This window comes from Staurois parvus, unplaced genomic scaffold (genome assembly GCF_062004578.1).
Source record: "Staurois parvus isolate SC_StPar_1 unplaced genomic scaffold, SC_StPar_1.0 ptg000670l, whole genome shotgun sequence".
NCBI lineage: Eukaryota > Metazoa > Chordata > Amphibia > Anura > Ranidae > Staurois > Staurois parvus.
The window spans coordinates 3514870-3540345 of record NW_028318466.1 but is presented as its reverse complement, the minus strand read 5'-3'; the positions used below and the strand labels follow the sequence as shown (position 1 = coordinate 3540345).

The 25476-nt window shown below is 45.7% G+C and overlaps 1 protein-coding gene across 1 annotated transcript in view; it reads left to right on the top strand.

Moving 5' to 3' along the window:
* EAF1 (ELL associated factor 1) overlaps positions 1-15338 on the top strand; it is a 41634-nt gene extending 26296 nt beyond the window's left edge. The window contains exons 4-6 of the mRNA XM_089652072.1: positions 10327-10493; positions 12412-12630; positions 14766-15338. Of these exons, the coding sequence (XP_089508198.1) occupies positions 10327-10493; positions 12412-12630; positions 14766-14812 (433 nt within the window). The 3' untranslated portion in view covers positions 14813-15338. The remainder of the gene's footprint in view (positions 1-10326; positions 10494-12411; positions 12631-14765) is intronic.
* The last annotated feature ends 10138 nt before the right edge of the window (positions 15339-25476 follow it).

The window sequence follows — 25476 nt, the reverse complement described above, 5'->3', positions numbered from 1 at the left end:
TTGGGTAAGCAAATCTCCTTTATTTTTTCTCTAGGCATAACAAGCAATTAACCCTTGCAGTATGGGCACAGCCCCACTGCAAGGGATAATTTTTTGTTTACCCATGGTTGGGCTTTCAATAGTGGAAATCCAGTAATAACTTTTTTTCTTAGTTTTGAGTAGAATTGATAAGTGTTAGGGCACGCATGTCAAACTAGTGTTTTATGGGCCACCTGCTACACTGTTGGTCCTTCCTTGCACCCTCAGTGATTTGGGGATATAGCTGTTCTCTGGTTGATGAGTTCTGCTTCCTTACATAATTCTACTTTTCTGCTTACATATGGTACGTTGCAGTTTGTGTTCAGGCTTTTTATTGCAAAAGAGACCTATTATGTCTGTTTTGCAATAAAGTATTCTCACATCTCTGTTTGTAGTCTTTACAATGTACACTGAGCTGCCTACAATGTAAGCAGCTCAGTGTACATTTTGAAGTCAGGATGGCCGAAGCTTTACTGCTCATTTATTGACTTCTGGTGCAATAGTTTTAATATGAACACCATCACTTCTACTAGGCTTGAGGACTGAAATTGCATTTACCTGGGCCCACTCAGTCTGACAGAGGGGCCCAGGAGGTGACAGCAGTGAGGGGGCTTTTATTGTTGCCATGCAGGCAAATAAAGAGGCACAGGTCCCGGTAGTGAGATCAAGTTCTTGCGACAGCATACAGCCTTTCCTTAGCGGAGTAATACCCAGTCAGCTCTGAGGGAAGCTGTAGCCAGGCAGGGAGTGAGAGGTGGCTGAGGGAGTAGCTGTGGGACTCCGGTGTCAAGTGTACAGGCAGGCGGCAGGGCACAGAAGGCACAGTCATTATACAGTACAGCTACAGTATTAGCATATACAGCCATATACAGTACAGCCACAAAGGGTGGTTGCACTGTACATGGCTGCATATGTTGATACTGTGGTTGTACTGTAACATATACTGCCTGCATACAGCTTCAGGCAGCTCCAGCCACTTAAACGAAATGCTGATTCACACTGTACAGTCTCTATGATTTCTAAAGGTGAGCCCCGAAGGGGGGCGGGGGCTGCTAGGTAGTGTCAGGGCTCCAGGGTATGACCAGAGGTATGTGAACTGACACAGGGAAACGCAGGCTTCAGATATGTTATAAACAATAAGACAATTTATTAAAGACTAACAATACAAACATAAACGCAGTGCAATACTAAAACATAACACAGTGCAAACGAACCAAACCAAACCACCCACAGATAACAATACATACAATGCAAGCGTCGTCAGGCAGGCCGGGTCAATAACAATCGGGCAGGTAGGAACAGGAGGAGCAGGCAGAGAGTAGTCGGGTCACGAGCCGGGTACAGCAACTAACGGGCAGGTAGGTACAGGGGGTCAGGCAGAGAATGGTCGGGGTCACAAGCCAGGGATCAAACAGGAGAAGTCAGCAGAGGTCCGGATCAGGCAGGGTCAGCAACGAATCAGTCAGACAGGAACAGGAACAGGGATGCAGGTAACAAGATACAGGGGCCCATAGAAAAGCACACACCAAGGCCCAGACTGCAGGTCTGGCCATCCCTTAAATACACCTGCATAATCAGCTTCAGGTGTTTGGCTGGCTGCAGGGTTGAGTCTCTGATTGCTGAGAGCACCCACTGGCCAGCCCTGGTACTGCAGCCCACAAGGCAGGTGAGTCCCACCATTACTGGCAAGTCCATTCCTGACAGGTAGGCTGTATGGGGCCCCATGATTTCTAACAGCAGCCCTGGAAGACCTGGCTGGGATACCAAAAGTCCATCCAGTTCATCGATTAAAAAAAAAAGTTATAATCTTATACCCACAGTTGATCCAGAGGAAGGAAAAAGAAAACCCAGCAAAGCATGATCCAATTTGCTCCTGCAGGGGAAAAAAATTCCTTCCTGATCCCCTGAGAGGCAATCGGATATTCCCTGGATCAACTTTACCTATAAATGTTGTTAGTATCCAGTTATATTCTGTGTATCCAAGAAAGAATCCAGGCCTTTTTAAAGCAATCCACTGAGCTGGCCAGAACCAACTCTTGAGGGAGTCTATTTCACATTTTCACAGCTCTTACTGTGAAGAAACCTTTCCGTGTTTGGAGATTAAATTTCTTTTCCTCCAGACATAAAGAGTGCCCCTTTGACCTCTATGATGACCTCAGGGTGAATAACTCTACAACGAGTTCACTATATGAACCACTGATGTATTTATACATGTTGATCATATCCCCCCTTAATCTCATCTACTCAAGAGAGAATAAATTCAGTTCTTCTAATCTTTCCTCATAGCTGAGCTCCTCCATGCCTTTTATCAGTTTGGTTGCCCTTCTCTGTACTTTCTCCAGTTCCCCAATGTTCTTTTTGTGAATTGGTGCCCAAAACTGAACTGCATATTCCAGATGAGGTATTACTAATGATTTGTACAGGGGTAAAATGATCTCTCGCTCTCTCTCTCTCTCTCTGAAGTTTTAGTCCTCTTAATTTGATCCACAGTTGCATCTTTTTTTTTTTTTTTAATTTAAATATTTATAAAATTTTTCATGTTAATACAAAAACCCAAAAAAGGGAAATAATTCTCATACAAATAGACATTTATAACATTTCTACCTTTCCCTTACTAAAAAACTCTTTTCTTTCCCATCCCACTACCCCCCCTTCCCGCCCCTCATCCCCCCTCCTCCCCCTCTGCAGACTCTAGCCCATTCTACTCTCTTGAGGCTTATTAATTTTTTTGCTAACACCCTAGTTCATATTTTCCTATATTTCTCTTTCAATCCTGCTCTTTCCCACTTTTCCCATCTCCTAAAATAAACTCTCATCCTATCTTCCTGCATATGATATGATCTTTCCATTCTACCTATCTGGTTTACTCTATTAATCCAGTCTTCCTCCTTCGGTACCTCAGCTTTCCGCCAAAACTTGGGTATCAACCCTTTCGCCGCATTCAAGAAGTACCAAATACCTGAATCTTTATATTTATTTACAGATGTCTCCACATTGTGTAGGAGGCACGTCGTTGGGTCTAACCCTATGTCAATTTCAGTTATTTCTTTAATCAATTTGACTATTATCTTCCAAAAAGCCTGGATTTTCGGACATTCCCACCATATGTGAAACACCGTGCCCATCTCTCCACATCCTCTCCAACACATATTTGAGTTTTCCCCATTCATCTTGTGCTCTACACTTGGTGTAATGTGCCATCGTGTCACACACTTATAATTAACCTCAACCTCTCTCATACTAACATTATCGTGTATCAATCTAAACATTTTTCTCTGTCTATCCTCATCAAACCCAACTCCCATATCTCTTTCCCATTTTGTGATAAAAATTAACTTTGTGTTTGTGTCTAATTCTGTGAGTATTCTATACACTTTTGAAATACCGTGCTTCCCATCCCTTCGTGTCTCTAACAACCTTTCGAACATATTCCACTCCTGTTTTTATTCTCAGGGGTTTCGGTAGATTTCCAATAAAACATTTCAATTGATGATATTTCCACTCATCTATTCTAATAAAAATATCTCCCTTCTTCTCTATTAAATCTTTAAGTGGTCTCAATTCTCCCTCCACCAAAACATCTCTCAGTTGGGTATCCTCCTTTCTAAACCATCTCTCTGATATCTTATTCTTTCCCGGGGGAAAGTACTCAGTATTTGTGAGAGGCATTAATATAGAATTAAATTCCCATTTCATGTTTTTGTGTAAATTGTCCCATACCCTAAGAACATTTAAAGTGTAGATACTTGTGCTTTCTTTAATTCCCCTGAATTGTGGTGGAACCCATATCATCTGGTTCAATCTAATGCCACTAAGATCATTTTCAATTGTTACCCAACTTTTTCCCTTATGGTTAAATGTCCAGTCATATATTCTTGCTAAAACCACTGCTTTATAGTATCTCTTGACATCTGGTAGACCCAATCCCCCTTTCTCTTTAGTCCTACTCAATGTTTCATATGCGATTCTGGGTTTTTTATTCTTCCATATGTATCTTGTTAACATTTTTTTCATTATCTTAAAGAAGGCTTCTGGAATTTTAATTGGTACCATTTGAAATCTATACAGTATTTTAGGTATAATTACCATTTTGACTAGGTTTATACGTCCTATCCAGGATGGATTTCCTCCTTCTAGTCTTTTTAAATCTTCCCTGATCTCATTTATCAAAGAGATATAGTTTAATCTATACAAATGCTTAGATGAGGCAGTGAGTTTTATTCCTAGGTATTTTATCTCTTTTTCTCTCCATATAAAGGGGAATTCTTTTTGTAGTTTTTCTTTTTCATTCTTTGATATATTAATATTCAGGATCTCTGTTTTCGTTGGATTAATTTTTAAATTTGATAGTTCACCGTACTCCTTCAGAATCTTCATTATATTTCGGAGAGTTATTCGGGGATTTCCCACATAGAACAATAAGTCGTCCGCAAAGGCCGCTACTCTATGTTCTATGGATTCTATCTGGATTCCCTTTACCGATCCACTATTTCTTATTATTGACAACAGAGGTTCGAGTGACAATACATATAGTACAGGGGACAGTGGGCAGCCCTGTCTTGTACCATTAGACATTCCAATGGGTTCTGATCTCTCCCCATTTACCGTGATGATTGCAGTAGGCTCCCTATATAATTTACTTATCCACTCTCGCATTCTATCACCTATCCCCAGCACTTTTAAGTTGTCCATCATAAAGCCCCAGTCCACTCTATCAAATGCCTTCTCTGCATCAATTGACAAGAGCACCACCGGGGCTTTCCCTTTTCTACTTTTCAGAATAAGCATCAGGGTTCTCAAGCCGTTATCTCTACCTTCTCTCCCCGGTACAATGCCCACCTGGTCTCCATGGATCCATTCAGGCATCAGATCCCTCAACCTGTTTGCTAACACCTTTGCATACAGTTTAGTGTCAGTGTTCAATAATGAGATAGGTCTATAGCTGGAGCACTGAGATGGATCTTTTCCCTCCTTGTGAATTAGTACTACATGGGCCTGTAGGGATTCTCTCCTCACTTCCATCCCACCTCCCAGAGCATTCATGTATTTCTCCAGCTTGGGTAACAGTACTTCACTAAATTTCTTATAGTACTTAACTGTATAGCCATCCGGGCCTGGGCTTTCCCCCCCCCCTGTGCTTTTTAATGCTATTTTAATTTCTTCCTGGGAAATTTCTGCGTCTAGGGAGTTCAACTGTGCTTCACTTAGTTTTGGTAATCCCGCATTTTTCAAGTATGTCATCTTTTTTTTATTGATTCCCTCTTGAGCTTCTTTTAGAGGGCCTTGGGGACTAATATTATATAACTTTTTGTAATACTCCATAAACACTTTAATAATCTCTTTATTTGAGTGGACCAACTCCCCCTTTGAACTTTTTATCTTTTCTATATAGTTCCTATTTTTCTTTTTATTCAAAGCTCTCATTAGATATCTTCCTGGTCTGTCTCCCCATCTATATCTCTGGTTCAAAACCCTGTTGTATACTCTTCTCTTCTCCTCATCCATCAACCTCTCTAGCTCATCTTTTTTATCCAATAACTTCTGTCTCGTATCTTTTGTTATTTTCTTCTTATGTATCTGCTCCAAGTCCAATATTTCTCTTAATAGCCCACTGACCCTCTCTCTTCTTTCCTTTTTCTTCCTTGCTCCTGCCGCAATCAAGATTCCTCTTATGAATACCTTATGGCTTTCCCAGACTGTAGCTATCGATACTTCCTCTGTTTCGTTCTCCTTAAAGTATACCTTAATCTCTTTCTCGATTTTCTGAACTACATCCTCATCCAGAAGAAGAACCTCATTTAACCTCCACCCTAATCCTCCAGTCCACCTTCTTCCCCATCCCATTTTCATCACGACCGGAGCATGATCCGAGAACGTCCTTGTCTCTATGTCAATTTTAACCAGATGATCTATAAATTGGTGGTCTATTAAGATGTAATCTAATCTCGAGTATATCTCATGTGCATTAGAGAAGAAGGTATAGTCTCTGTCTTTCATATGCATTATTCTCCAGGTATCCACTAGTTGATATTCATGCATCACTTTTTTCAAAGCTCTCAGAGACCTACTCCCCTCTCTTTGCACAGAAGAGGTATTATCCTTTTGTGGGTCCATACAGAAATTTAGGTCTCCAGCTACTATCAAACGCCCTTTTTTAAATTCCATTAATTTTTTCAACAGACCCTTCATATACATCTCCGGGTTTTTATTAGGGCAGTATATATTGGCTAAAGTACACTCAATCCCCTGAAGTCTGCCTTTTAAGAATAAAAACCTCCCCTCCGGGTCGGTTCTTCTATCCTCCAGCTCAAATCTCATATTCTTTGCCAAACCTATTGCAACCCCTTTTGCTCTTTTAATTGGAGAATCTGCATAGTACCATATTGGATAGTGTTTGGATTTCAATTTCACGTTTGCCTCTATCTCAAAGTGCGTCTCTTGTAAAAATACCACTGACGTCGCCCTATGATGTAACTCATTAAACAACCTAAATCTCTTCCCTGGACAACTCAGCCCGTTCACATTATAGGTTATAAACTGTATTTCTTCCATCCTTCCCAGTTAACTCCATCTCTCTTCCAGATTGCCTCTTCCTCTTTATCCCTTCTGTCATGCAGAGTATTAACCCAATACCTCCTCCCCTCCCTCCCTCCCACCCAACTCCCGTCGCCTCCCCCCTCCCTCCAACCCTCCCAGCCCGCCCCCCCCCCCCCTCCCCCGACCCTCACCCTCTCTTCTTTTTCCCCTACCCATTTTTAGGCCTATAAACTGCCTACAAATCATTTGTGGATCCATTTCCACCATTGATTTAAAATTTGGGGCGTAAGTTCCGCCTATGTACGGCTCACCTCTCCTCCACCCCCCCCGATTCCCTCTCTCTATCATCAAGGCTCAGCAAGAATTGTTACTCTTTACCTCCCTCCCCTAACCGGAGCCTCCAAGCGGGTCTCAACATCCAGAGGGGGAAGACCAGGGGCGAGAGAGGGAAGTAAGAGAGAGAAGGAAAAAAAAAAAATCATTTCCTACTTAATTCTCCCTCTCTTCCCTCCCCAACCCCGGGGCCTCCCACCCCCCTCCCACCGACATGTTGCCAGTCCTCTTTTCTTGTATCATTTGTATTTCTTCTGTCTTCTTTTTCTTCTTCCCACCCAGCTATCTCCATTCTTTGCAAGTTCAGTCTATCACAAAAATCTCTTATATCCTCCGGAAATCTCAGATACGCTGTGACCCCATTTTTCCAGCCAATTAGAGATGCTGAGGTACCCCATCTATACTGCACATTCTGTTTTCTCATTTGCTCCAACAAGGGTTTCAGGGATCTCCTTCTCCTTAGGGTCTCTACTGTTAAATCCGCATAGATTTGGATAGTCAAGTCTCCAAACTTAATTAATGATCTTCCCTTGGTCTTCTTCCAAATCTCATCCTTGACCCCAAAATTTTGGAACTGGACAATTATGTCTCTCGGTCTTTCCTTCTCAGTAGCCTGTTTGAACTTTCCTATTCTAAACACTCCGTCTAACTTGATCCCGTCTGTTTCAGGTCTGTCTTTTATGGAGTTTAGGGTTTTTTTAACTAATTCATATAGTATTCCCGCTTTAGCAGTCTCTGGGATTCCTCGTATTCTAAGATTACACCTTCTTTCTTTATTTTCTTGATCTTCCATCCTATAGATCATTTTTTTTCTGGTTATTTTCTAATTGGCTTATTTTTTCCCTTAGATTATCTATGTTCTGGGCCTGGATTTTAACTTTCTCCTCCATTTCTTCTAATCTTGATAGCAGATATCCTAAGTCGTTTCGAATAGCTGTCATTTCATGTTTTATCATTTTTTCCAAATTTTTAAACATTTCTACCATCTCCTTCTTATTTGGTATTTGTAGTTCACCGTCAGATTCTTTTTTTCCCAAGCCATCCACTGTTTGTTGGCCGCTACTGCTATTCATGCCCAATGATAATCTAGGGCTAGATCCTGAACTAGTGTCCATTTCTCCCTTTGCGCTTTGGGCCCTTTCTGGCGTAATAATTCCATATGATGTAAGTTTCTTTATTGTTCCTGTTTGGGACCCTTTGGGCCCTGCTCCCTTGGGACCTTTGTTCTTCATATCCTCTATATAACTTAATAGACTTGCAATTTTTCCTATATCCTTTATTCTCTTGGGACACCTGGGTCTCCTCTCTTCTTCTCTTCTAACTCCTGGGAATCCACCCCTCCTTCACCCCTTGGTCGCCCAGGGGTGTCGCTCAGGGGTCCACACCACAATAGGCCCCCAACAGCTTTCACTCACCCTTCCCTTCACCGACGGAGAGTCAAGACTTGTTTGGAGGGCCTTCACTGCTGCTCAGTCCTGGGGGGGGGGATTCCTCAGGGATTCAGGATCAAACAGTCGGCCAGGAGGTACAAACAGCTACGAGCCGGCATCCCCCTGTCACATCAGATCAGCCACCCTCTAGCCGCACGAATTTCCAGCCATGTAGGGCAGGGGAAGCCGGCGTGTCACTGCCTCCCTGTCAGGAAACCGGCCGGCATCTCCACTTCCCAGTAGTCCTTTGCGGCGAGCGGCGTGCTCACACCGCCCTGCATCGATTCCCCGGCAACCCGACAGCTGCACTGGGATCTCTGCAGCGTGTTCACCTCCCGGAGGTCCGTGCCCGCTCTCCACTGCCTTCACCGCGCCAGCCTCTCCTCCCTTGGAGCCCACCTCAGTCAGGTAGGGCTTCGCACCATGAGGGTCTCGGCATGGTCAGTTTGGAGGTTACCGGAGAGCACTCACATCGTGCTCTCCGTCGCCGCCATGTTTAGGCTCCACCCCCCAGCGCAGAGATGGTGCTTCAACCATAATGTGTGACAGATACAGTTGCCAACATTGTTTCTTGCAGGAGCACAGCCTCCACAGTTGCATCTCATACAGAGTTTTCAAGCCTTGTCAGTGCTTCTCCCAGGGTAATTTCTGCCATCAGCAGACATTCAAGATGTCTTTCTTCACATTCCCATCTTTTCCAAACACCAATGCTTTCAATTTGTCTCCCTCCCTTTTGGAACTGCTAAGATCTCCGGGCATCCATGTCACAGGATACCTAGACGAGCTGCTACTGAGAATCCTCAGCCACTGTTTTATCTTCCAGATTTCAATTGATGATTCAGCTCCTTCAAACTTTTGAATGGGTGTTCAACTTCAAGAGGTCTGCCTTCCAACCTTCTCATCGGCTAGAGTACATGGGACTGATTTTATGTAAGGCCCGTGCCAAAATTTTCCTTCCCTGGGAAAACATTGCTTTTCTATGGTCCAACCCTCAGTCAGGCTCTCAGATCAACCAGGCATCCCTCTATTTGTTTTTGATGAGTGTTCTGGGCCTTATGCTGGCCTCCTTCGTGGCAGTTCCCTTAGCTCAGTTCCATTCCAGAGCATTTCAGCTGAAGATTCTCATGATGTGGCACAAATGGACTGTGTCTATGAAGGGCAACCTACCCGATGGGACACTGACAGCAAAACAAAACCTGTTAGGTTCTTAATCATAATCTTTTTTTACTCTATGGGAAATGTTTCATCTAAAAAAAAATTTTTGAGTTTTACACAGCTTTGCCAGACAGTAGCGACTGGCTTGTTACCTGAATTTTTTCTATGCTGCATGCACAGCTTAGTGTTCAATCGTGGAATATCTTGGTGCTATGATGAATTAATTACCTTCTGCATGTGTGGGGGTTACGTCATTCTGGACCAGCCAGTCAAGATGACCAATGATGCCAATCCTGGAAGACTGCGCAATGGTGTTAGCGCCAGCAGGGGTACTTGCAGACATTGCATTGCTGGAGGGTAGGTAAGTATAATGAACTTATGTTCCTCTTTAAAGTGGCTTCACCTGGTTTTCCTTCGGGGTTCGGAAACTTTGACCACTTGAATGGTCAGTCAGCGGTGATGTCACTCCCACGCATGTGCATGGCAGTCACATCAGCCCAGCATACAGAGTGGGGTGCGCATGTGCGTCTCAGATCTCTTTACCCGCTGACAGGCAGGGGGGAGATTTATGACAAAAGAGACCGTTTAGGGTCTCTTCTGTTATAAAACCCTTGTCTGTCAGTGGATTTTGTATTTATTCAGTTTACTTCCACTTTACAACTCTTAAGATTTTAGAAAAACTTTAAGCTTCCATAAAAGCTCTCAGAAATTGAGCAGTGATGTGGAACATTTGAGTGTAATAAAGTGAATTAGAAAAACTGATGTCTTGTTTTCCGCACGAACATAACTTTAAAATTTACTAGCTGAATAATGTAATATGACCTTGGGATAATGCAGAGTGTTTCCTTTTCAGGGCTGAGGGGAGCAGCAAGATACAGGCTCGCTTAGAACAACAGTCTGCTCGTTCTTCACAGCCAAGCTCCCAGTTTAAGACCCCATCCAAACCATCTACCGGACCTAAAACCTCTCCAGTGAAGGATCATCCATCTCCAGAGCCTCAGCTTGATGACATCAAGAGAGGTAGAGATAAAGCTGAAGAATAAACTAAAAATTAAAGCAGACCTTTCATATACTCAAATAACTTTGTTGCTCTCGGCTTCTCCCCCTCCCTCTTTCACAATTGCAAACTCTTACCTTACTTTTAGAAAGGTTTTTAACCTTTGGCCACATGCTCACAGGGTGGAAAACTAATACAACTTTTAGAGGCATTTTTCATCATGTGTTTTGACTGAATGCAGCCTTGTTTCAGCCAATGTATCCATGCACTTTGTAGTGTTTAGATTCAGTGAATGAATATTCAACAGAATACGTATATGTGCATACACTTCCAAACTCCATACCCATAAGTATGTGTAATTGCACACCAAAATTAGCATTTTTTACGCTATATTTTTTCTGCCAGTTCCTGCCAGAAATATCCAACGTAGATGGGTGTATTTTAACGCGCCCATGTGCATGCAACGTTTTTAGTGCTGTTTTCTCACCTAAGCAATGGTCCCCTTCTGCTGCTTCTTGGGATGTTCACATCACACACTGCGTACCACAGGGCTTAAGGGCTCAGCAGATATCTGTGGCACATCTACACACATGCGAGATACGCACACATACACGTAGACACAGCAGGTATCAAGGTTCCAGATATAATCGGTGTGTGTGCATGTGGAAATCCTTGCATGTGGACAGATGTGCCACAGGTCTCTGCCAAGCCCTAAGACTTGACAGAAACCTGCGGCACAGCTGCACATACACGGGATAACCAATGATGGTGGGACCAGATTCTCGCAGGGCTAAAGTCTCTCTTCAAAATGAACCTGCCGCTTCTTAAAATAATTTAGACAGCTGCTACCTGCAAAGGAAGAAACTGAATACTGGCCTTTCCAGGGAGCATCAAATAAAACCGTCAATGTTTTCATAAGCTCTAGGTACAACTGCTGTCTGGGTGTGTCCTCTGGGGGATATATTAGTAAAATGAGTTATAGCTATTTCTAGTATTATATTTTGTGTGAATAGAGCACTGTCATAATGGCTATATAACGCTTGTCTTTTCTGGATAATGTTTTTACAGTAATAGAGCATGCAATCACCACCTGTCAGGCACCGCCCGGCGGAATCTCTAGTGACCCACAGAACAGGATTCCCCAGGGCGCAGAGTCTAAGCCCCAGTCTGCCTTTTCACCAGAGCCCCTGATGGTGGGGATGGACTTTGTGCGAGACTGAAACCAGGTCGCGACCCCTGAGTGCACCCAACTGTGGTAGAGGGGTCCCGCCGAGGGTACGTGCCGGGGGGGTGAGCCTGCTGTGAAGAGGCTGACAAGTCCAGGTCCCGAGCGGGATGGATGGATGACAGTCAAAAGGTCCAGGTCCCGAGCGGGATGGACGGATGACAGGAGTGAGCGTAGTCAGATTAGCCAGGTCGGTAACGGTGGAGGCAGGTAGGTACCAAACAGTAGACAGAGAGCAGCCGGGTCACGAGCCAAGGTTCAGCAACGGTCGGTCCAATAGTAATATACAACAGGCAGGAGAGTAGTCAGGGGTGAGCCGGGGTTCAGAGCAGGAGAAGGTCAACACAAATCAGGACAAGCAGGATCGGCAACAGGAACACACTTCAGAACACGGGTACAGGAACTAGACCTTGCGGCAACCTAGTCACCGTCTGGCCAGTTTAAATAGTGCGCCCTGCACAGTCATTGGTGCAATTACCGACGCCCAGGTCCTAGTGCCTGCACATTAGTGCACCTAGGCAATCTGTGTATGTGCAGACCTGTGCGCCGCTGCGAGACCCGCAGTCCCTGACACCACCTCCCCCACTGCCAGTCTCTTATGAAAGTCAGCTATGTTCATTCTAACCAATAAATAATTACTAATAGTTATAATATAGAAAGACTAGGAAACCATTATCTCCAATTGCTTATATGGAATGTTTGTTCACTTGTCATAGAACTGAGAGCAGAGGTTGATATGATTGAACAGATGAGCAGCAGCAGTGGATCCAGTTCGTCTGATACAGGAAGCTCCTCAGGGAGTGATGATGATAGTTCTAGCAGTGGAGCAGAAGATGACACACACACATCCCCTTCTCAGCAGTATAGCAATCGGACATCTGTCTCCAATGGTACCAACAGAGCCCAGGGATCAAACCAGCTTATGAACACTCTTCGTAAGTAAAGCCTTCTGCTTTAGTATTACATGGTTTGATGTTGTACAGTGCAGCTGTAATAACTATATCTACTTGATGGACGAACCACTTTTCAGCAATCAGACTAATTTTCCTGAAAATAATTTGCAGTACTCAAGAGGAATGTGTGGATAAGGGGCACAGATATGATTGAGTATTCAGTTGTACTAATGTACTAAAATCCATAAAATGTGTGCAGTAAAGGATAATTCAAAGTAGACTTGTTGGGTTCAGAGAAAGTTAGGCAGGCCGTACATTATGCAATTTCCTTTCCTGCAGATGGGGAATCCCTCCCGCGGAGCTTTTGTATTCTGACAGCAGGAAGTTTCCCAACCATCAGAATACAATTATCATTGCTGGTGACTATAGCTGCTGTCAATGATCGAACTAATAAAAACCTGACAGGCTGGTTGTACTGAAGTTGATCAATGAGTTGACTTCAGTATAACCAGCTTGCCCATAGATGGATCGAAATTCACCCGGTCCCTGTTGAACCATCCATCTATGGTCAGCTTTACTCTGTCTGTGAAAAACAAGGTCAACTTTTGGAGTAAGATAAGTAAGTATTGATATTAAGGGCTTGATCACACCAAGAGGTGCGTCTGATCACGCATGCTTTTCTGCATGTCCGCACAAGTTGCGTTTTAGGGCAGTCTAACAATTTTCTATAGGCTGCCCTATGCATCAGAACTGCACAAAAAGGTGCAGGCATGATTTTTATAATCGCACTGCACCAAAATGCATGGTACTGTGGTACTATATGTTTTGGTGGCCATGCATGCGTTCACCAGATGCTCAGGAATACAATTAAAAATTGACGGCACCTGCACACATCTGTAAAAGGGCAGCACATTTTTGTGCAGTGAGGGAAAAAATTTGATTTTGCATGTGTTCCTGAACTGCACCTGGTGCAGGGCCGTGGATAAGGGGGTACCACCAGTCCTCCTGTATGGAGCCCAGGCCAACAGGGGGGCCCAGGCAACTGGGTGAATCGAATGTGGGCAGGAAGGGTGATTGGCACGGCTGGGGGGCAATTATTGGAACTGATCCCCAGTATAACTCTATCTGCAGCAGCTGAAAGCTGGCTTTTTCTCTTCTCCCTCCCACTGGCTCTCAGCTGCTGCAGAGAGAGTCATACAGAGGATCGGTTCTAGTAATTGCCTGCCTGTCGCACCCATCACCCTCCCTGTGCACCATACGTTTCCCCCCTGCTTCCCAGGCCCCCGTGTGTGCCCACCCCTGATGGGTTCTCTCCTCTCCTTTCCGCAGGCGACTGCAAGCACACAATATGATCCTTCAGAATGGAGAGTGTGGGAATGGACCAGTAAATATGCCATGTTTACTAGCTCCTTCCTGTCCTGAATGAACACAATGAGTGATCGGGACTAATCACTCTCTGTGTTCATTCATAACTGAAGCATAGTAAGCTTTGTTTTTTTTTTGTGGGGGGGAGGGCCCTGTCAGTTTGGCTGTATGAGGCCCCATGGTTTCTAACAGCAGCCCTGTCTGGGAGTGTTTGGTAAGGTGGTAAACTACTGTATATCTAAAGAAATTTTTTTTTTAACAGGAATGGAGGATAAATCTTCCAATGGGAGACACATGCTTTAGTGGCCACAATATCAAATGGGCTTTTCTCCCTGTGCCCCAGCAAGAAAAAATTATCTCACAGAGTTAACTATTTCCTACTCTGAAGAAAAAAATACTTAAGGGTTGGGAGAAAGGTTGTGTAAAACCCAACACCAGTAAAATTAAAAAAATCCACCCATCCAGTGGGATTTTTTTAATTTTCCCAGAGTTGAGCTTTGAAGATCTTTACCCACAAACAATGTGATATCAAACACACATTCTGACATCCAGCACCTTAACCTTTTGACCACCAATGATGTGTTCACGCCCCCTTCAGTAGGTCATGGGCTCCCGTGCCTAGGGAGCCCACAGTAAAAGAGGACAGGATGGGAAATGGGGGAAGACTAAGAAGCATCTGTTTCTCAATCCTCTCAGCAGTAAATTAACCCAGAAACCCTCTGCTCAAATGACACAGAAGGTAATCTGCATGCATTCAGGCCATGGTAAAAGCATTTGTCATTTGATGTCTCTCTTTTCTTCAACTGCATTAGGAAATGACCTTCAGCTAAGTGAATCAGGAAGTGACAGTGATGACTAAAGAAGACACTTTAATCATGTATATATTTCATCTCATCATCTGCAGAAAAATATCCTCATTCAAACCCAAAGAGGTACTACGTCAGGTTTTTAGATGCTGGCTCCTGAGAAAAACAAGATTTTCAATTTTACTAATACAAGAATGGACACTTTACTTTTCTTTATGAATTAGACCTGTTCAAAAAGCTATTGTGTGTGGAGTTTTTGTAGTCGAGAAACTCTTGCCACCATGTTGGAGAGCTCTTAGACTCAATTCATGTAGCAGACGTTGTTAACTATTAGTTTAAACTGCTATTTAATTTTTAATGCCACCGCAGTCTTCATAATATTTGGGAAAACTAGAAGCCTGTTTTCTCTGCACTAGCTTGTAGTTGTGTAATAATGGTTTAAAGATTATTCCTGTGTGTGTATATGTATGTATATATATATATATATATATATATATATATATATGCACGTATATGTATATATGTATTAATTTTAACTCTGTATTTATGTAATGGAAAGGGATAAAGTGTTTTCAAGTACTTCAGTCTCTTCCTGTGTGTTTGTGACACTTAAGACCTATCCAAAACAACATCTATGTATACAGAAAGGTTAGCAGTTGCAAATATTCAGAGAACAACACTGGAGTGAATATGGATTCATATATAATCATATTCTTTAGCAGAGCTGGACATTGAGCAAGTTGTACCCATCTAATGGCTCTAACAGAGCACCAGTCCTTATTGCTGTGCTGGGTTCTTTCTCCCAGCAAGTTCTCCAAGTCTGCAGCTAACCTGTCCACAATGGCCAACAATTGACAACTTTTCCTTAGTAATAAATTGGTAATCTACTACACATGTGCAACCTGGCAAGGACAGTATCCAAGAGGACACTGTACAGCTCCCAATGGTCTTACAACAAAGATCTCAATTGATAGTTGACAGGTAAGTGGAATACTTGTAGGAGTTGCTGGGGTAGGTGAGAACCACATTTTAAAAATAACTGTACTAAAAGTACTGGTATTCTTTAGGGATGAGTGAGTCTGCCAGGGTTCAGTGTGCTGGGGGTTTGTCATATCCTGCCTGAAATAAATAATGCTGAGCAGTGAATCCTAATGAAGTGTATTGGGGGTAAATCTTGATATTAAATTCTGACCATTTTTAAGGCTAATATTCAAGCTATTGTCAAAAAAGGGTGGATGAAATTGGAAAAACGCCAACTTTTGAATTACTCGCTTTGGATATGCCTTTGCCATATATGTGGCACCACATATTTTGGATCTGTAGCAGCAGCAGGACCTTAATCTGAATCATTTCAATATTGACACATGCCCATATCTAGCCAATGTGGAAGTTCAGATAGAGGTGAGCTCAGAGGACACCCAAGCTCATCTTTACTTACCAACTGTCTTTGATTTCCTGGTACAGTCTAGTTTTTCAGTCAGTAGTCCCACGACAGCTGTGTCTTGGGATCACAGCTTGAGGCTTGCGGTTCAGTCTGTATGTGCTGGTATACATTCAAGGGGGTACCCAGAACACAACAGCTGCAGCTCACTAACTGGTAAATCCTCTCCTGTTGCTATAGGCTGCAAGTTTCAGGTATGCGGGCACTGAGCACTTCCAGACGCATATGCTGAAAAAAGAGAGTGGTGGTTTGCGGCAGGAGGATGAGGAACATGATGGGACTACAGCTAAATTGGTTTGGACTGGCTGGCCCATGGAGGAAGAAGCCGCTGTGTGTTCTGAATTTGTTGTCTCTGGAACTGGAAGAGGTGAGTCAGCCGGCTGAAGGGGCACGTCAGTGACACACAGAGGGGTCACTTTTCCATCAATGAGGATTACAGGAGTATAGTGCTGTCATCTGCATGGGACATGACCAATGCTCCTGTGTTGCTATGCACTACAATACACGGTAACACACTACAATGCTTTGTGGTATGCTGCGTTGCTAAAATAGTGCTCACACAGGTGTGACGAACAGGAATTGCTGTTGTGATATTTTAGTAGCATAATTGAACAATGTCAGAAAAGTGACCCTGTAGCTTGAAAGTTGTCTAAAAGACAATATTTCCCTATGAAGTTGCATACTGGCTGGGCCAATTCAATGGGGGTTATTTACTAAAACTGCATGGTGCAAAATCTGGTGTGGTTCTGCAAAGAAACCAGTCAGCTTCCAGGTTTTATTGTCAAAGCTTAATTGAAAAAGCTAAAGTTAGAAGCTGACTGGCTGCCACGGCACCATACCGTGACACTAGCGACCCTATTGCTAGTTAGGATTTGCCACTGTCAGAATCTTTAGAAAATGCAGGGAGGACACATACTTGTGTAGCTTCTGTGCTGGCCTTGTCACTCCTTCTGAGTTCTGAGTATTCTAAGGGCTCATGTGCATAGCTATATAATGTAAGTTCTGGTGTATTTCCCGTCAGGGAGCCCAAATGTGCTTCATATAGCTTCCTAGAGAAACTCAATGGCTGTACGCATCCATATGTGTGTATATGCAGGTACCTGTGTAAACACACATTTGCATATGGGCGCACATCTCTGGACAAAGAAATTTGCATCCAGAGTTGTATGCTTGGAAATATTTGTGTGTTCAAGCAAGTGCTTGCATATACATGCGTACAGCCATTGACCTCTATAGGCTCCTGGACAGGAAAATACCCTGGAATTTACATTATCCAGACAGATGTGGCCATGTACAAGAGCCCTAATTGTATTTAAATACTTACCGTATGTTATGTATGTAAAACATTGATTTGATTTGTTTTTAGATTTTTGCTATGTACTTTAACCCATCCATGGTGGTATATATGTACGTGATACAATTGATCCAGTGGACCTTCACTCCCAAAAATGAGTTTGCATATTTTCAAAACCTCCAAAGTCCTAAGACAGTTTATTTATTTTTGCGTTGGCCCGCCCCCTGCCTCCATTCTCTCCTAGGTGAGAATGACATATACCTAGCTCCGGACAGTGCCTGGAGGAGGACGTACCTATGGGCTTATCATTAGGGATGGGTGCAAGAACCCAAAAGAGTCAGCCATCTCCGATGATGTCAGAGGGGAAAAACCTGGTGTGTTGGGGCAGATCACAGCAGAACAACGCTGGGCATGTGAGTATGTTTTTTTCAGCAAATCACAGTTAAAAAAGATAAGGGGTTAACAGTAAAATTAACCAGGGGGGAAAGGAGACGATACATGTATCAATTTAGGTATCAGTAAATGCAGACAAGCAATTCATCAACATTAAAATTAGAGATGAGCGAATCGAACATGGCGAAGTGGAATTCGTTTTGAATATTGGGAAATATTCGATTCGCGCCGAATCCGAAAATTAGCCAACTTTGGATGCACGAATCGAATTTTCCCAAAAATGGCGGCGACATGTGTGGCGACGGAGCGGGGATCTCTGGGAAGGCGCGCAGACAAGGCGCGCTGACCCATAATGCATTCATTCATGACATGTGATCGCATTAGCCAATCAGCAGCCAGCCAGCCAGCACTGTGTAATGGTGGAGCTATAAATTGCGGCCATCTTAGAATTCTCCATTAGCCTCTGGTCATTCAAGAGAGACAGACCTGTCTGTATTAGGGACAGAGTTAGGGCCAGAGAGACTTTAGGGCCACAGAATCGTTACTTAGGGACACAGAATCGTTACTTAGGGACACAGAATCGTTACTTAGGGACACAGAATCGTTACTCAGGGACACAGAATTGTTACTCAGGGACACAGAATTGTTACTCAGGGACAGACACAGAATTGTTACTCATGGACACAGAATTTTTACTCAGGGACACAGAATTGTTACTGAGGGACACAGAATCGTTACTGAGGGACACAGAATTGTTACTCAGGGACACAGAATTGTTACTCAGGGACACAGAATTGTTACTCAGGGACACAGAATTGGTACTCAGGGACAGACACAGAATTGTTACTCAGGGACACAGAATTGTTACTCAGGGACACAGAATTGTTACTCAGGGACACAGAATTGTTACTCAGGGACAGACACAGAATTGTTACTCAGGGACACAGAATTGTTACTGAGGGACACAGAATCGTTACTCAGGGACACAGAATTGTTACTCAGGGACACAGAATTGTTACTCAGGGACACAGAATCGTTACTGAGGGACACAGAATCGTTACTCAGGGACACAGAATCGTTACTCAGGGACACAGAATTGTTACTGAGGGACACAGAATCGTTACTGAGGGACACAGAATCGTTACTCAGGGACACAGAATTGTTACTCAGGGACACAGAATTGTTACTCAGGGACACAGAATTGTTACTCAGGGACAGACACAGAATTGTTACTCAGGGACACAGAATCGTTACTGAGGGACACAGAATCGTTACTGAGGGACACAGAATCGTTACTCAGGGACACAGAATTGTTACTCAGGGACACAGAATCGTTACTCAGGGACACAGAATTGTTACTCAGGGACACAGAATCGTTACTCAGAGACACAGAATCGTTACTCAGGGACACAGAATTGTTACTCAGGGACACAGAATCGTTACTCAGGGACACAGAATTGTTACTCAGGGACACAGAATCGTTACTCAGAGACACAGAATCGTTACTCAGGGACACAGAATTGTTACTCAGGGACACAGAATTGTTACTGAGGGACACAGAATTGTTACTGAGGGACACAGAATCGTTACTGAGGGACACAGAATCGTTACTCAGAGACACAGAATCGTTACTCAGGGACACAGAATTGTTACTCAGGGACACAGAATTGTTACTCAGGGACAGACACAGAATTGTTACTCAGGGACACAGAATCGTTACTCAGGGACACAGAATCGTTACTGAGGGACACAGAATCGTTACTGAGGGACACAGAATCGTTACTCAGGGACACAGAATCGTTACTCAGGGACACAGAATTGTTACTCAGGGACACAGAATCGTTACTGAGGGACACAGAATCGTTACTGAGGGACACAGAATCGTTACTCAGGGACACAGAATCGTTACTCAGGGACACAGAATTGTTACTCAGGGACACAGAATCGTTACTCAGGGACACAGAATCGTTACTCAGGGACAGACACAGAATCGTTACTCAGGGACACAGAATTGTTACTCAGGGACACAGAATCGTTACTCAGGGACACAGAATTGTTACTCAGGGACACAGAATCGTTACTCAGGGACACAGAATCGTTACTCAGGGACACAGAATCGTTACTGAGGGACACAGAATCGTTACTCAGGGACACAGAATCGTTACTCAGGGACACAGAATTGTTACTCAGGGACACAGAATCGTTACTGAGGGACACAGAATCGTTACTGAGGGACACAGAATTGTTACTCAGGGACACAGAATTGTTACTCAGGGACACAGAATCGTTACTCAGGGACACAGAATCGTTGAATTAAAGAGTATGTCAGACAACATGCAGAGGAGTGGCAGAGGAGGCAATGTTTCAGAAGCGAGCAGACGTGGCAGCAGAGGAAGGGGTCGAGGCAGCACTAGTCGCAGCCAGAGGCCAGTGCTCCCGGTGTCATCCAGCGGTCGTGTCTCCACCGACAACCCTGCCATCATCGATTGGTTGGCTCGGTCATCTTCCTCTTCCCAGGTCACCTCTGACACCTACAGCCAACGGTCGGTGGGTACGTCAGACACAACCGTTAGTTGGCATGGCCTGGGAGCAAGCCCACTGAAATCACGTGTCCTCTACCTGCCCCTGTCCTTTGGTGTTCCCTCACCAAGCAAAGTATCGCATGCTGTGGGCTCAGCCCCACTGTACAGTGAGGAAGAGCTAACAGAGGGCGGTCAGGAACGGGGGGAGACATCCGCCTCTTCAGCAGCCAGGCGAAGAAGTACTGGCGAGGAGAGTGGCTCGGTAGCCGGTCTAGAGACAGGTCTGTTTCCTGACCCACACGCAGCCGAGGGGGCTAGTAGTGAGGCGGAGACCCTAATTGATGATGATGAGGCTGATCGCACTTGGCAGCCTCGTCGTCATCTGCCAGGCCCGTAATCTGCCATGGGCCCCCGTACCGACTCCTCATGCTGCTGCCAGGCCCGTAATCTGTCATGGGCCCCTGTACCGCCTCCTCATGCTGCTACCAGGTCCAGAGTGTGTCATGGGTCCCTGTACGGCCTCCCATTGCTGCTGTCTCCATCGCCACACTCTGCCATGTGCCACTTTCAGGTCTCCTCACACCGCTGGTGGGTTCCATTTTGTCATAGGGTGCTGGCAGATTACGGGCCTCCCATTGCTGCTGCCAGGCCCGTAATCTGCCATGGGCCCCCGTACCGACTCCTCATGCTGCTGCCAGGCCCGTAATCTGTCATGGGCCCCTGTACCGCCTCCTCATGCTGCTGCCAGGTCCAGAGTGTGTCATGGGTCCCTGTACGGCCTCCCATTACTGCTGTCTCCATCGCCACACTCTGCCATGTGCCACTTTCAGGTCTCCTCACGCTGCTGGTGGGTTCCATTTTGTCATAGGGTGCTGGCAGATTACGGGCCTCCCATTGCTGCTGCCAGGCCCGTAATCTGCCATGGGCCCCCGTACCGACTCCTCATGCTGCTGCCAGGCCCGTAATCTGTCATGGGCCCCTGTACCGCCTCCTCATGCTGCTGCCAGGTCCAGAGTGTGTCATGGGTCCCTGTACGGCCTCCCATTGCTGCTGTCTCCATCGCCACACTCTGCCATGTGCCACTTTCAGGTCTCCTCACACTGCTGGTGGGTTCCATTTTGTCATAGGGTGTTGTCAGATTACGGGCCTCCCATTGCTGCTGCCAGGCCCGTAATCTGTCATGGGCCCCTGTACCGCCTCCTCATGCTGCTGCCAGGTCCAGAGTGTGTCATGGGTCCCTGTACGGCCTCCCATTGCTGCTGTCTCCATCGCCACACTCTGCCATGTGCCACTTTCAGGTCTCCTCACACTGCTGGTGGGTTCCATTTTGTCATAGGGTGTTGTCAGATTACGGGCCTCCCATTGCTGCTGCCAGGCCCGTAATCTGTCATGGGCCCCTGTACTGCCTCCTCATGCTGCTGCCAGGTCCAGAGTGTGTCATGGGTCCCTGTACGGCCTCCCATTGCTGCTGTCTCCATCGCCACACTCTGCCATGTGCCACTTTCAGGTCTCCTCACACTGCTGGTGGGTTCCATTTTGTCATAGGGTGTTGTCAGATTACGGGCCTCCCATTGCTGCTGCCAGGCCCGTAATCTGTCATGGGCCCCTGTACCGCCTCCTCATGCTGCTGCCAGGTCCAGAGTGTGTCATGGGTCCCTGTACGGCCTCCCATTGCTGCTGTCTCCATCGCCACACTCTGCCATGTGCCACTTTCAGGTCTCCTCACACTGCTGGTGGGTTCCATTTTGTCATAGGGTGCTGGCAGATTACAGGCCTCCCATTGCTGCTGCCAGGCCCGTAATCTGTCATGGGCCCCTGTACCGCCTCCTCATGCTGCTGCCAGGTCCAGAGTGTGTCATGGGTCCCTGTACGGCCTCCCATTGCTGCTGTCTCCATCGCCACACTCTGCCATGTGCCACTTTCAGGTCTCCTCACACTGCTGGTGGGTTCCATTTTGTCATAGGGTGCTGGCAGATTACGGGCCTCCCATTGCTGCTGCCAGGCCCGTAATCTGTCATGGGCCCCTGTACCGCCTCCTCATGCTGCTGCCAGGTCCAGAGTGTGTCATGGGTCCCTGTACGGCCTCCCATTGCTGCTGTCTCCATCGCCACACTCTGCCATGTGCCACTTTCAGGTCTCCTCACACTGCTGGTGGGTTCCATTTTGTCATAGGGTGCTGGCAGATTACGGGCCTCCCATTGCTGCTGCCAGGCCCGTAATCTGCCATGGGCCCCTGTACCGACTCCTCATGCTGCTGCCAGGCCCGTAATCTGTCATGGGCCCCTGTACCGCCTCCTCATGCTGCTGCCAGGTCCAGAGTGTGTCATGGGTCCCTGTACGGCCTCCCATTGCTGCTGTCTCCATCGCCACACTCTGCCATGTGCCACTTTCAGGTCTCCTCACACTGCTGGTGGGTTCCATTTTGTCATAGGGTGCTGGCAGATTACGGGCCTCCCATTGCTGCTGCCAGGCCCGTAATCTGTCATGGGCCCCTGTACCGCCTCCTCATGCTGCTGCCAGGTCCAGAGTGTGTCATGGGTCCCTGTACGGCCTCCCATTGCTGCTGTCTCCATCGCCACACTCTGCCATGTGCCACTTTCAGGTCTCCTCACACTGCTGGTGGGTTCCATTTTGTCATAGGGTGCTGGCAGATTACGGGCCTCCCATTGCTGCTGCCAGGCCCGTAATCTGCCATGGGCCCCTGTACCGACTCCTCATGCTGCTGCCAGGCCCGTAATCTGTCATGGGCCCCTGTACCGCCTCCTCATGCTGCTGCCAGGTCCAGAGTGTGTCATGGGTCCCTGTACGGCCTCCCATTGCTGCTGCCAGGCCCGTAATCTGCCATGGGCTCCCGTACCGACTCCTCATGCTGCTGCCAGGCCCGTAATCTGTCATGGGCCCCTGTACCGCCTCCTCATGCTGCTGCCAGGTCCAGAGTGTGTCATGGGTCCCTGTACGGCCTCCCATTGCTGCTGTCTCCATCGCCACACTCTGCCATGTGCCACTTTCAGGTCTCACACTGCTGGTGGGTTCCATTTTGTCATAGGGTGCTGGCAGATTACGGGCCTCCCATTGCTGCTGCCAGGCCCGTAATCTGCCATGGGCCCCCGTACCGACTCCTCATGCTGCTGCTAGGCCCATAATCTGTCATGGGCCCCTGTACCGCCTCCTCATGCTGCTGCCAGGTCCAGAGTGTGTCATGGGTCCCTGTACGGCCTCCCATTGCTGCTGTCTCCATCGCCACACTCTGCCATGTGCCACTTTCAGGTCTCCTCACACTGCTGGTGGGTTCCATTTTTTCATAGGGTGCTGTATGGCCTCCCATTGCTGCTGCCTCCACCGCCACACTGTGGCTCCACACTCTGGTTTTGGCCCCGTGACTGCCCAAATGAGTGAAGTGTGCGGTGATTCTAAGATCGACGGCACTCATCTGCATGTCATACTGACTGACAGTATTATTTCTCTTCCCCAGCAGACTCCAAGGGCATTTAAATTAAAGGTACAGTGTTCTGCACTAATATAAAGGCTCTCTGAAGCCTAGAAACACCCTTTTTATAAGTTAAATTCGCAGCGAATATATTCGACTCGAATCGAATTTATTCCGCGAATTCGCCGAATCAGCCGAATCGAATTTTTGAATACTTCGCTCATCTCTAATTAAAATATCAAATGATGAATTCACATTGATAGAGCACATGATCTATCGGGAACGATCTTTTGAAAACCATTATTCTATCAATATGTATTATGATAAGTTGTTTGATACACAAGCAAATATTCGTTCAATCAGTCAGAAATGTTCAATGAACTTTGGTCACTGCTGCTTGACTTACTACAGGACATAGAGCAGGCATATTAATCCCTGTTTGATGGGTTATGCTCCACCTATAGGTGAATGGGCGATGACAAAAAATTCATATAATCTTCTATATAACTCCTACCATATAGGAAGTGTTTTTTTGCCATTGTCTGAAGGTGATGGTCACAGATGTGCAGCTCACTACACAATATTGCCAGATTCTCAAAAGGCTGCAGCAGAGTTTAGGAGATTGGTGATATTTGGATCCATTCCTACAGCTGTGATGCTCAGATGCGTGGAATAGGATGACACATGGGGATTGCCTGTAATGTGACTATTTGGTGCTAGACCCTGTGTATAAGGGACCTCTGCACAGTAATAACTTACCAAGGTGTTTCCAGTAGGATGCTTTACAGGTTGAGGGCAGTGGACCCCAAGAAAGGGGGATCAGGTTCCTGAAGGTTTTGAGTGACATGGCCCACCATGATGGGTGAAAAGTGGACCCTTAGCATTAAAGCAATAGGTTCTGCAGTGAGATTGTAAGTGCCTTGGTAGCCTGTTGGTACTCATAGATGATGATATCATCCTCTCCCTTTCACTCTGCATAGGGTCCTATTATGTGTGCTTCTAGGATGATCAGCCTAGGAGTCAGCTGCTGGGGTTAAATGTAAAGACTGCTGAGGGAGAATACTCTGAATAACCTGCAGAGCTCTGTGGCTGCTGCAGGAATTAAATATATGTTAATGCTTCTGTGCCTGGATTTAAGTGGCATTGCTGGCATTGGATAGGTGTATGTTGCATGCACGACTTCCAGGCATGATGTCATTGGAAATGATAGTGTTACTCGGCCGCCATGTTTACGTCTGGAAGAGCACATTCATACAGTATTACAGTGATGGAAACAGTCCAACAGAAGTTATAACAACAGGGTCAACAGCAACAACATAATTTTGTGTGTGACAGGTTGAAATGAAATGTACTTGTCCTTGGCCAGGTAAGGAAACCCATTAGAGGAGGGCACTGGCATTAATGTCTATTCGGCTGATGGTGATTACATCCACAAATATCTCATTGTTAAGTCAGCAAGCCTCACGTCTTACAGATGGCAGAGAAGTGGGGTGCAGAGGGAGAGGAGTATTCGCAAGTACCCCCATCAGGTCACATATGATTCTAGATGGCCCCAGAGGGTCTGTGGTTTTCAGATGGTTCTGAACCCATTTCCCTAGCAGAGATTGTGGCTATGTCTGGCACACCAGGTTATGTGATGA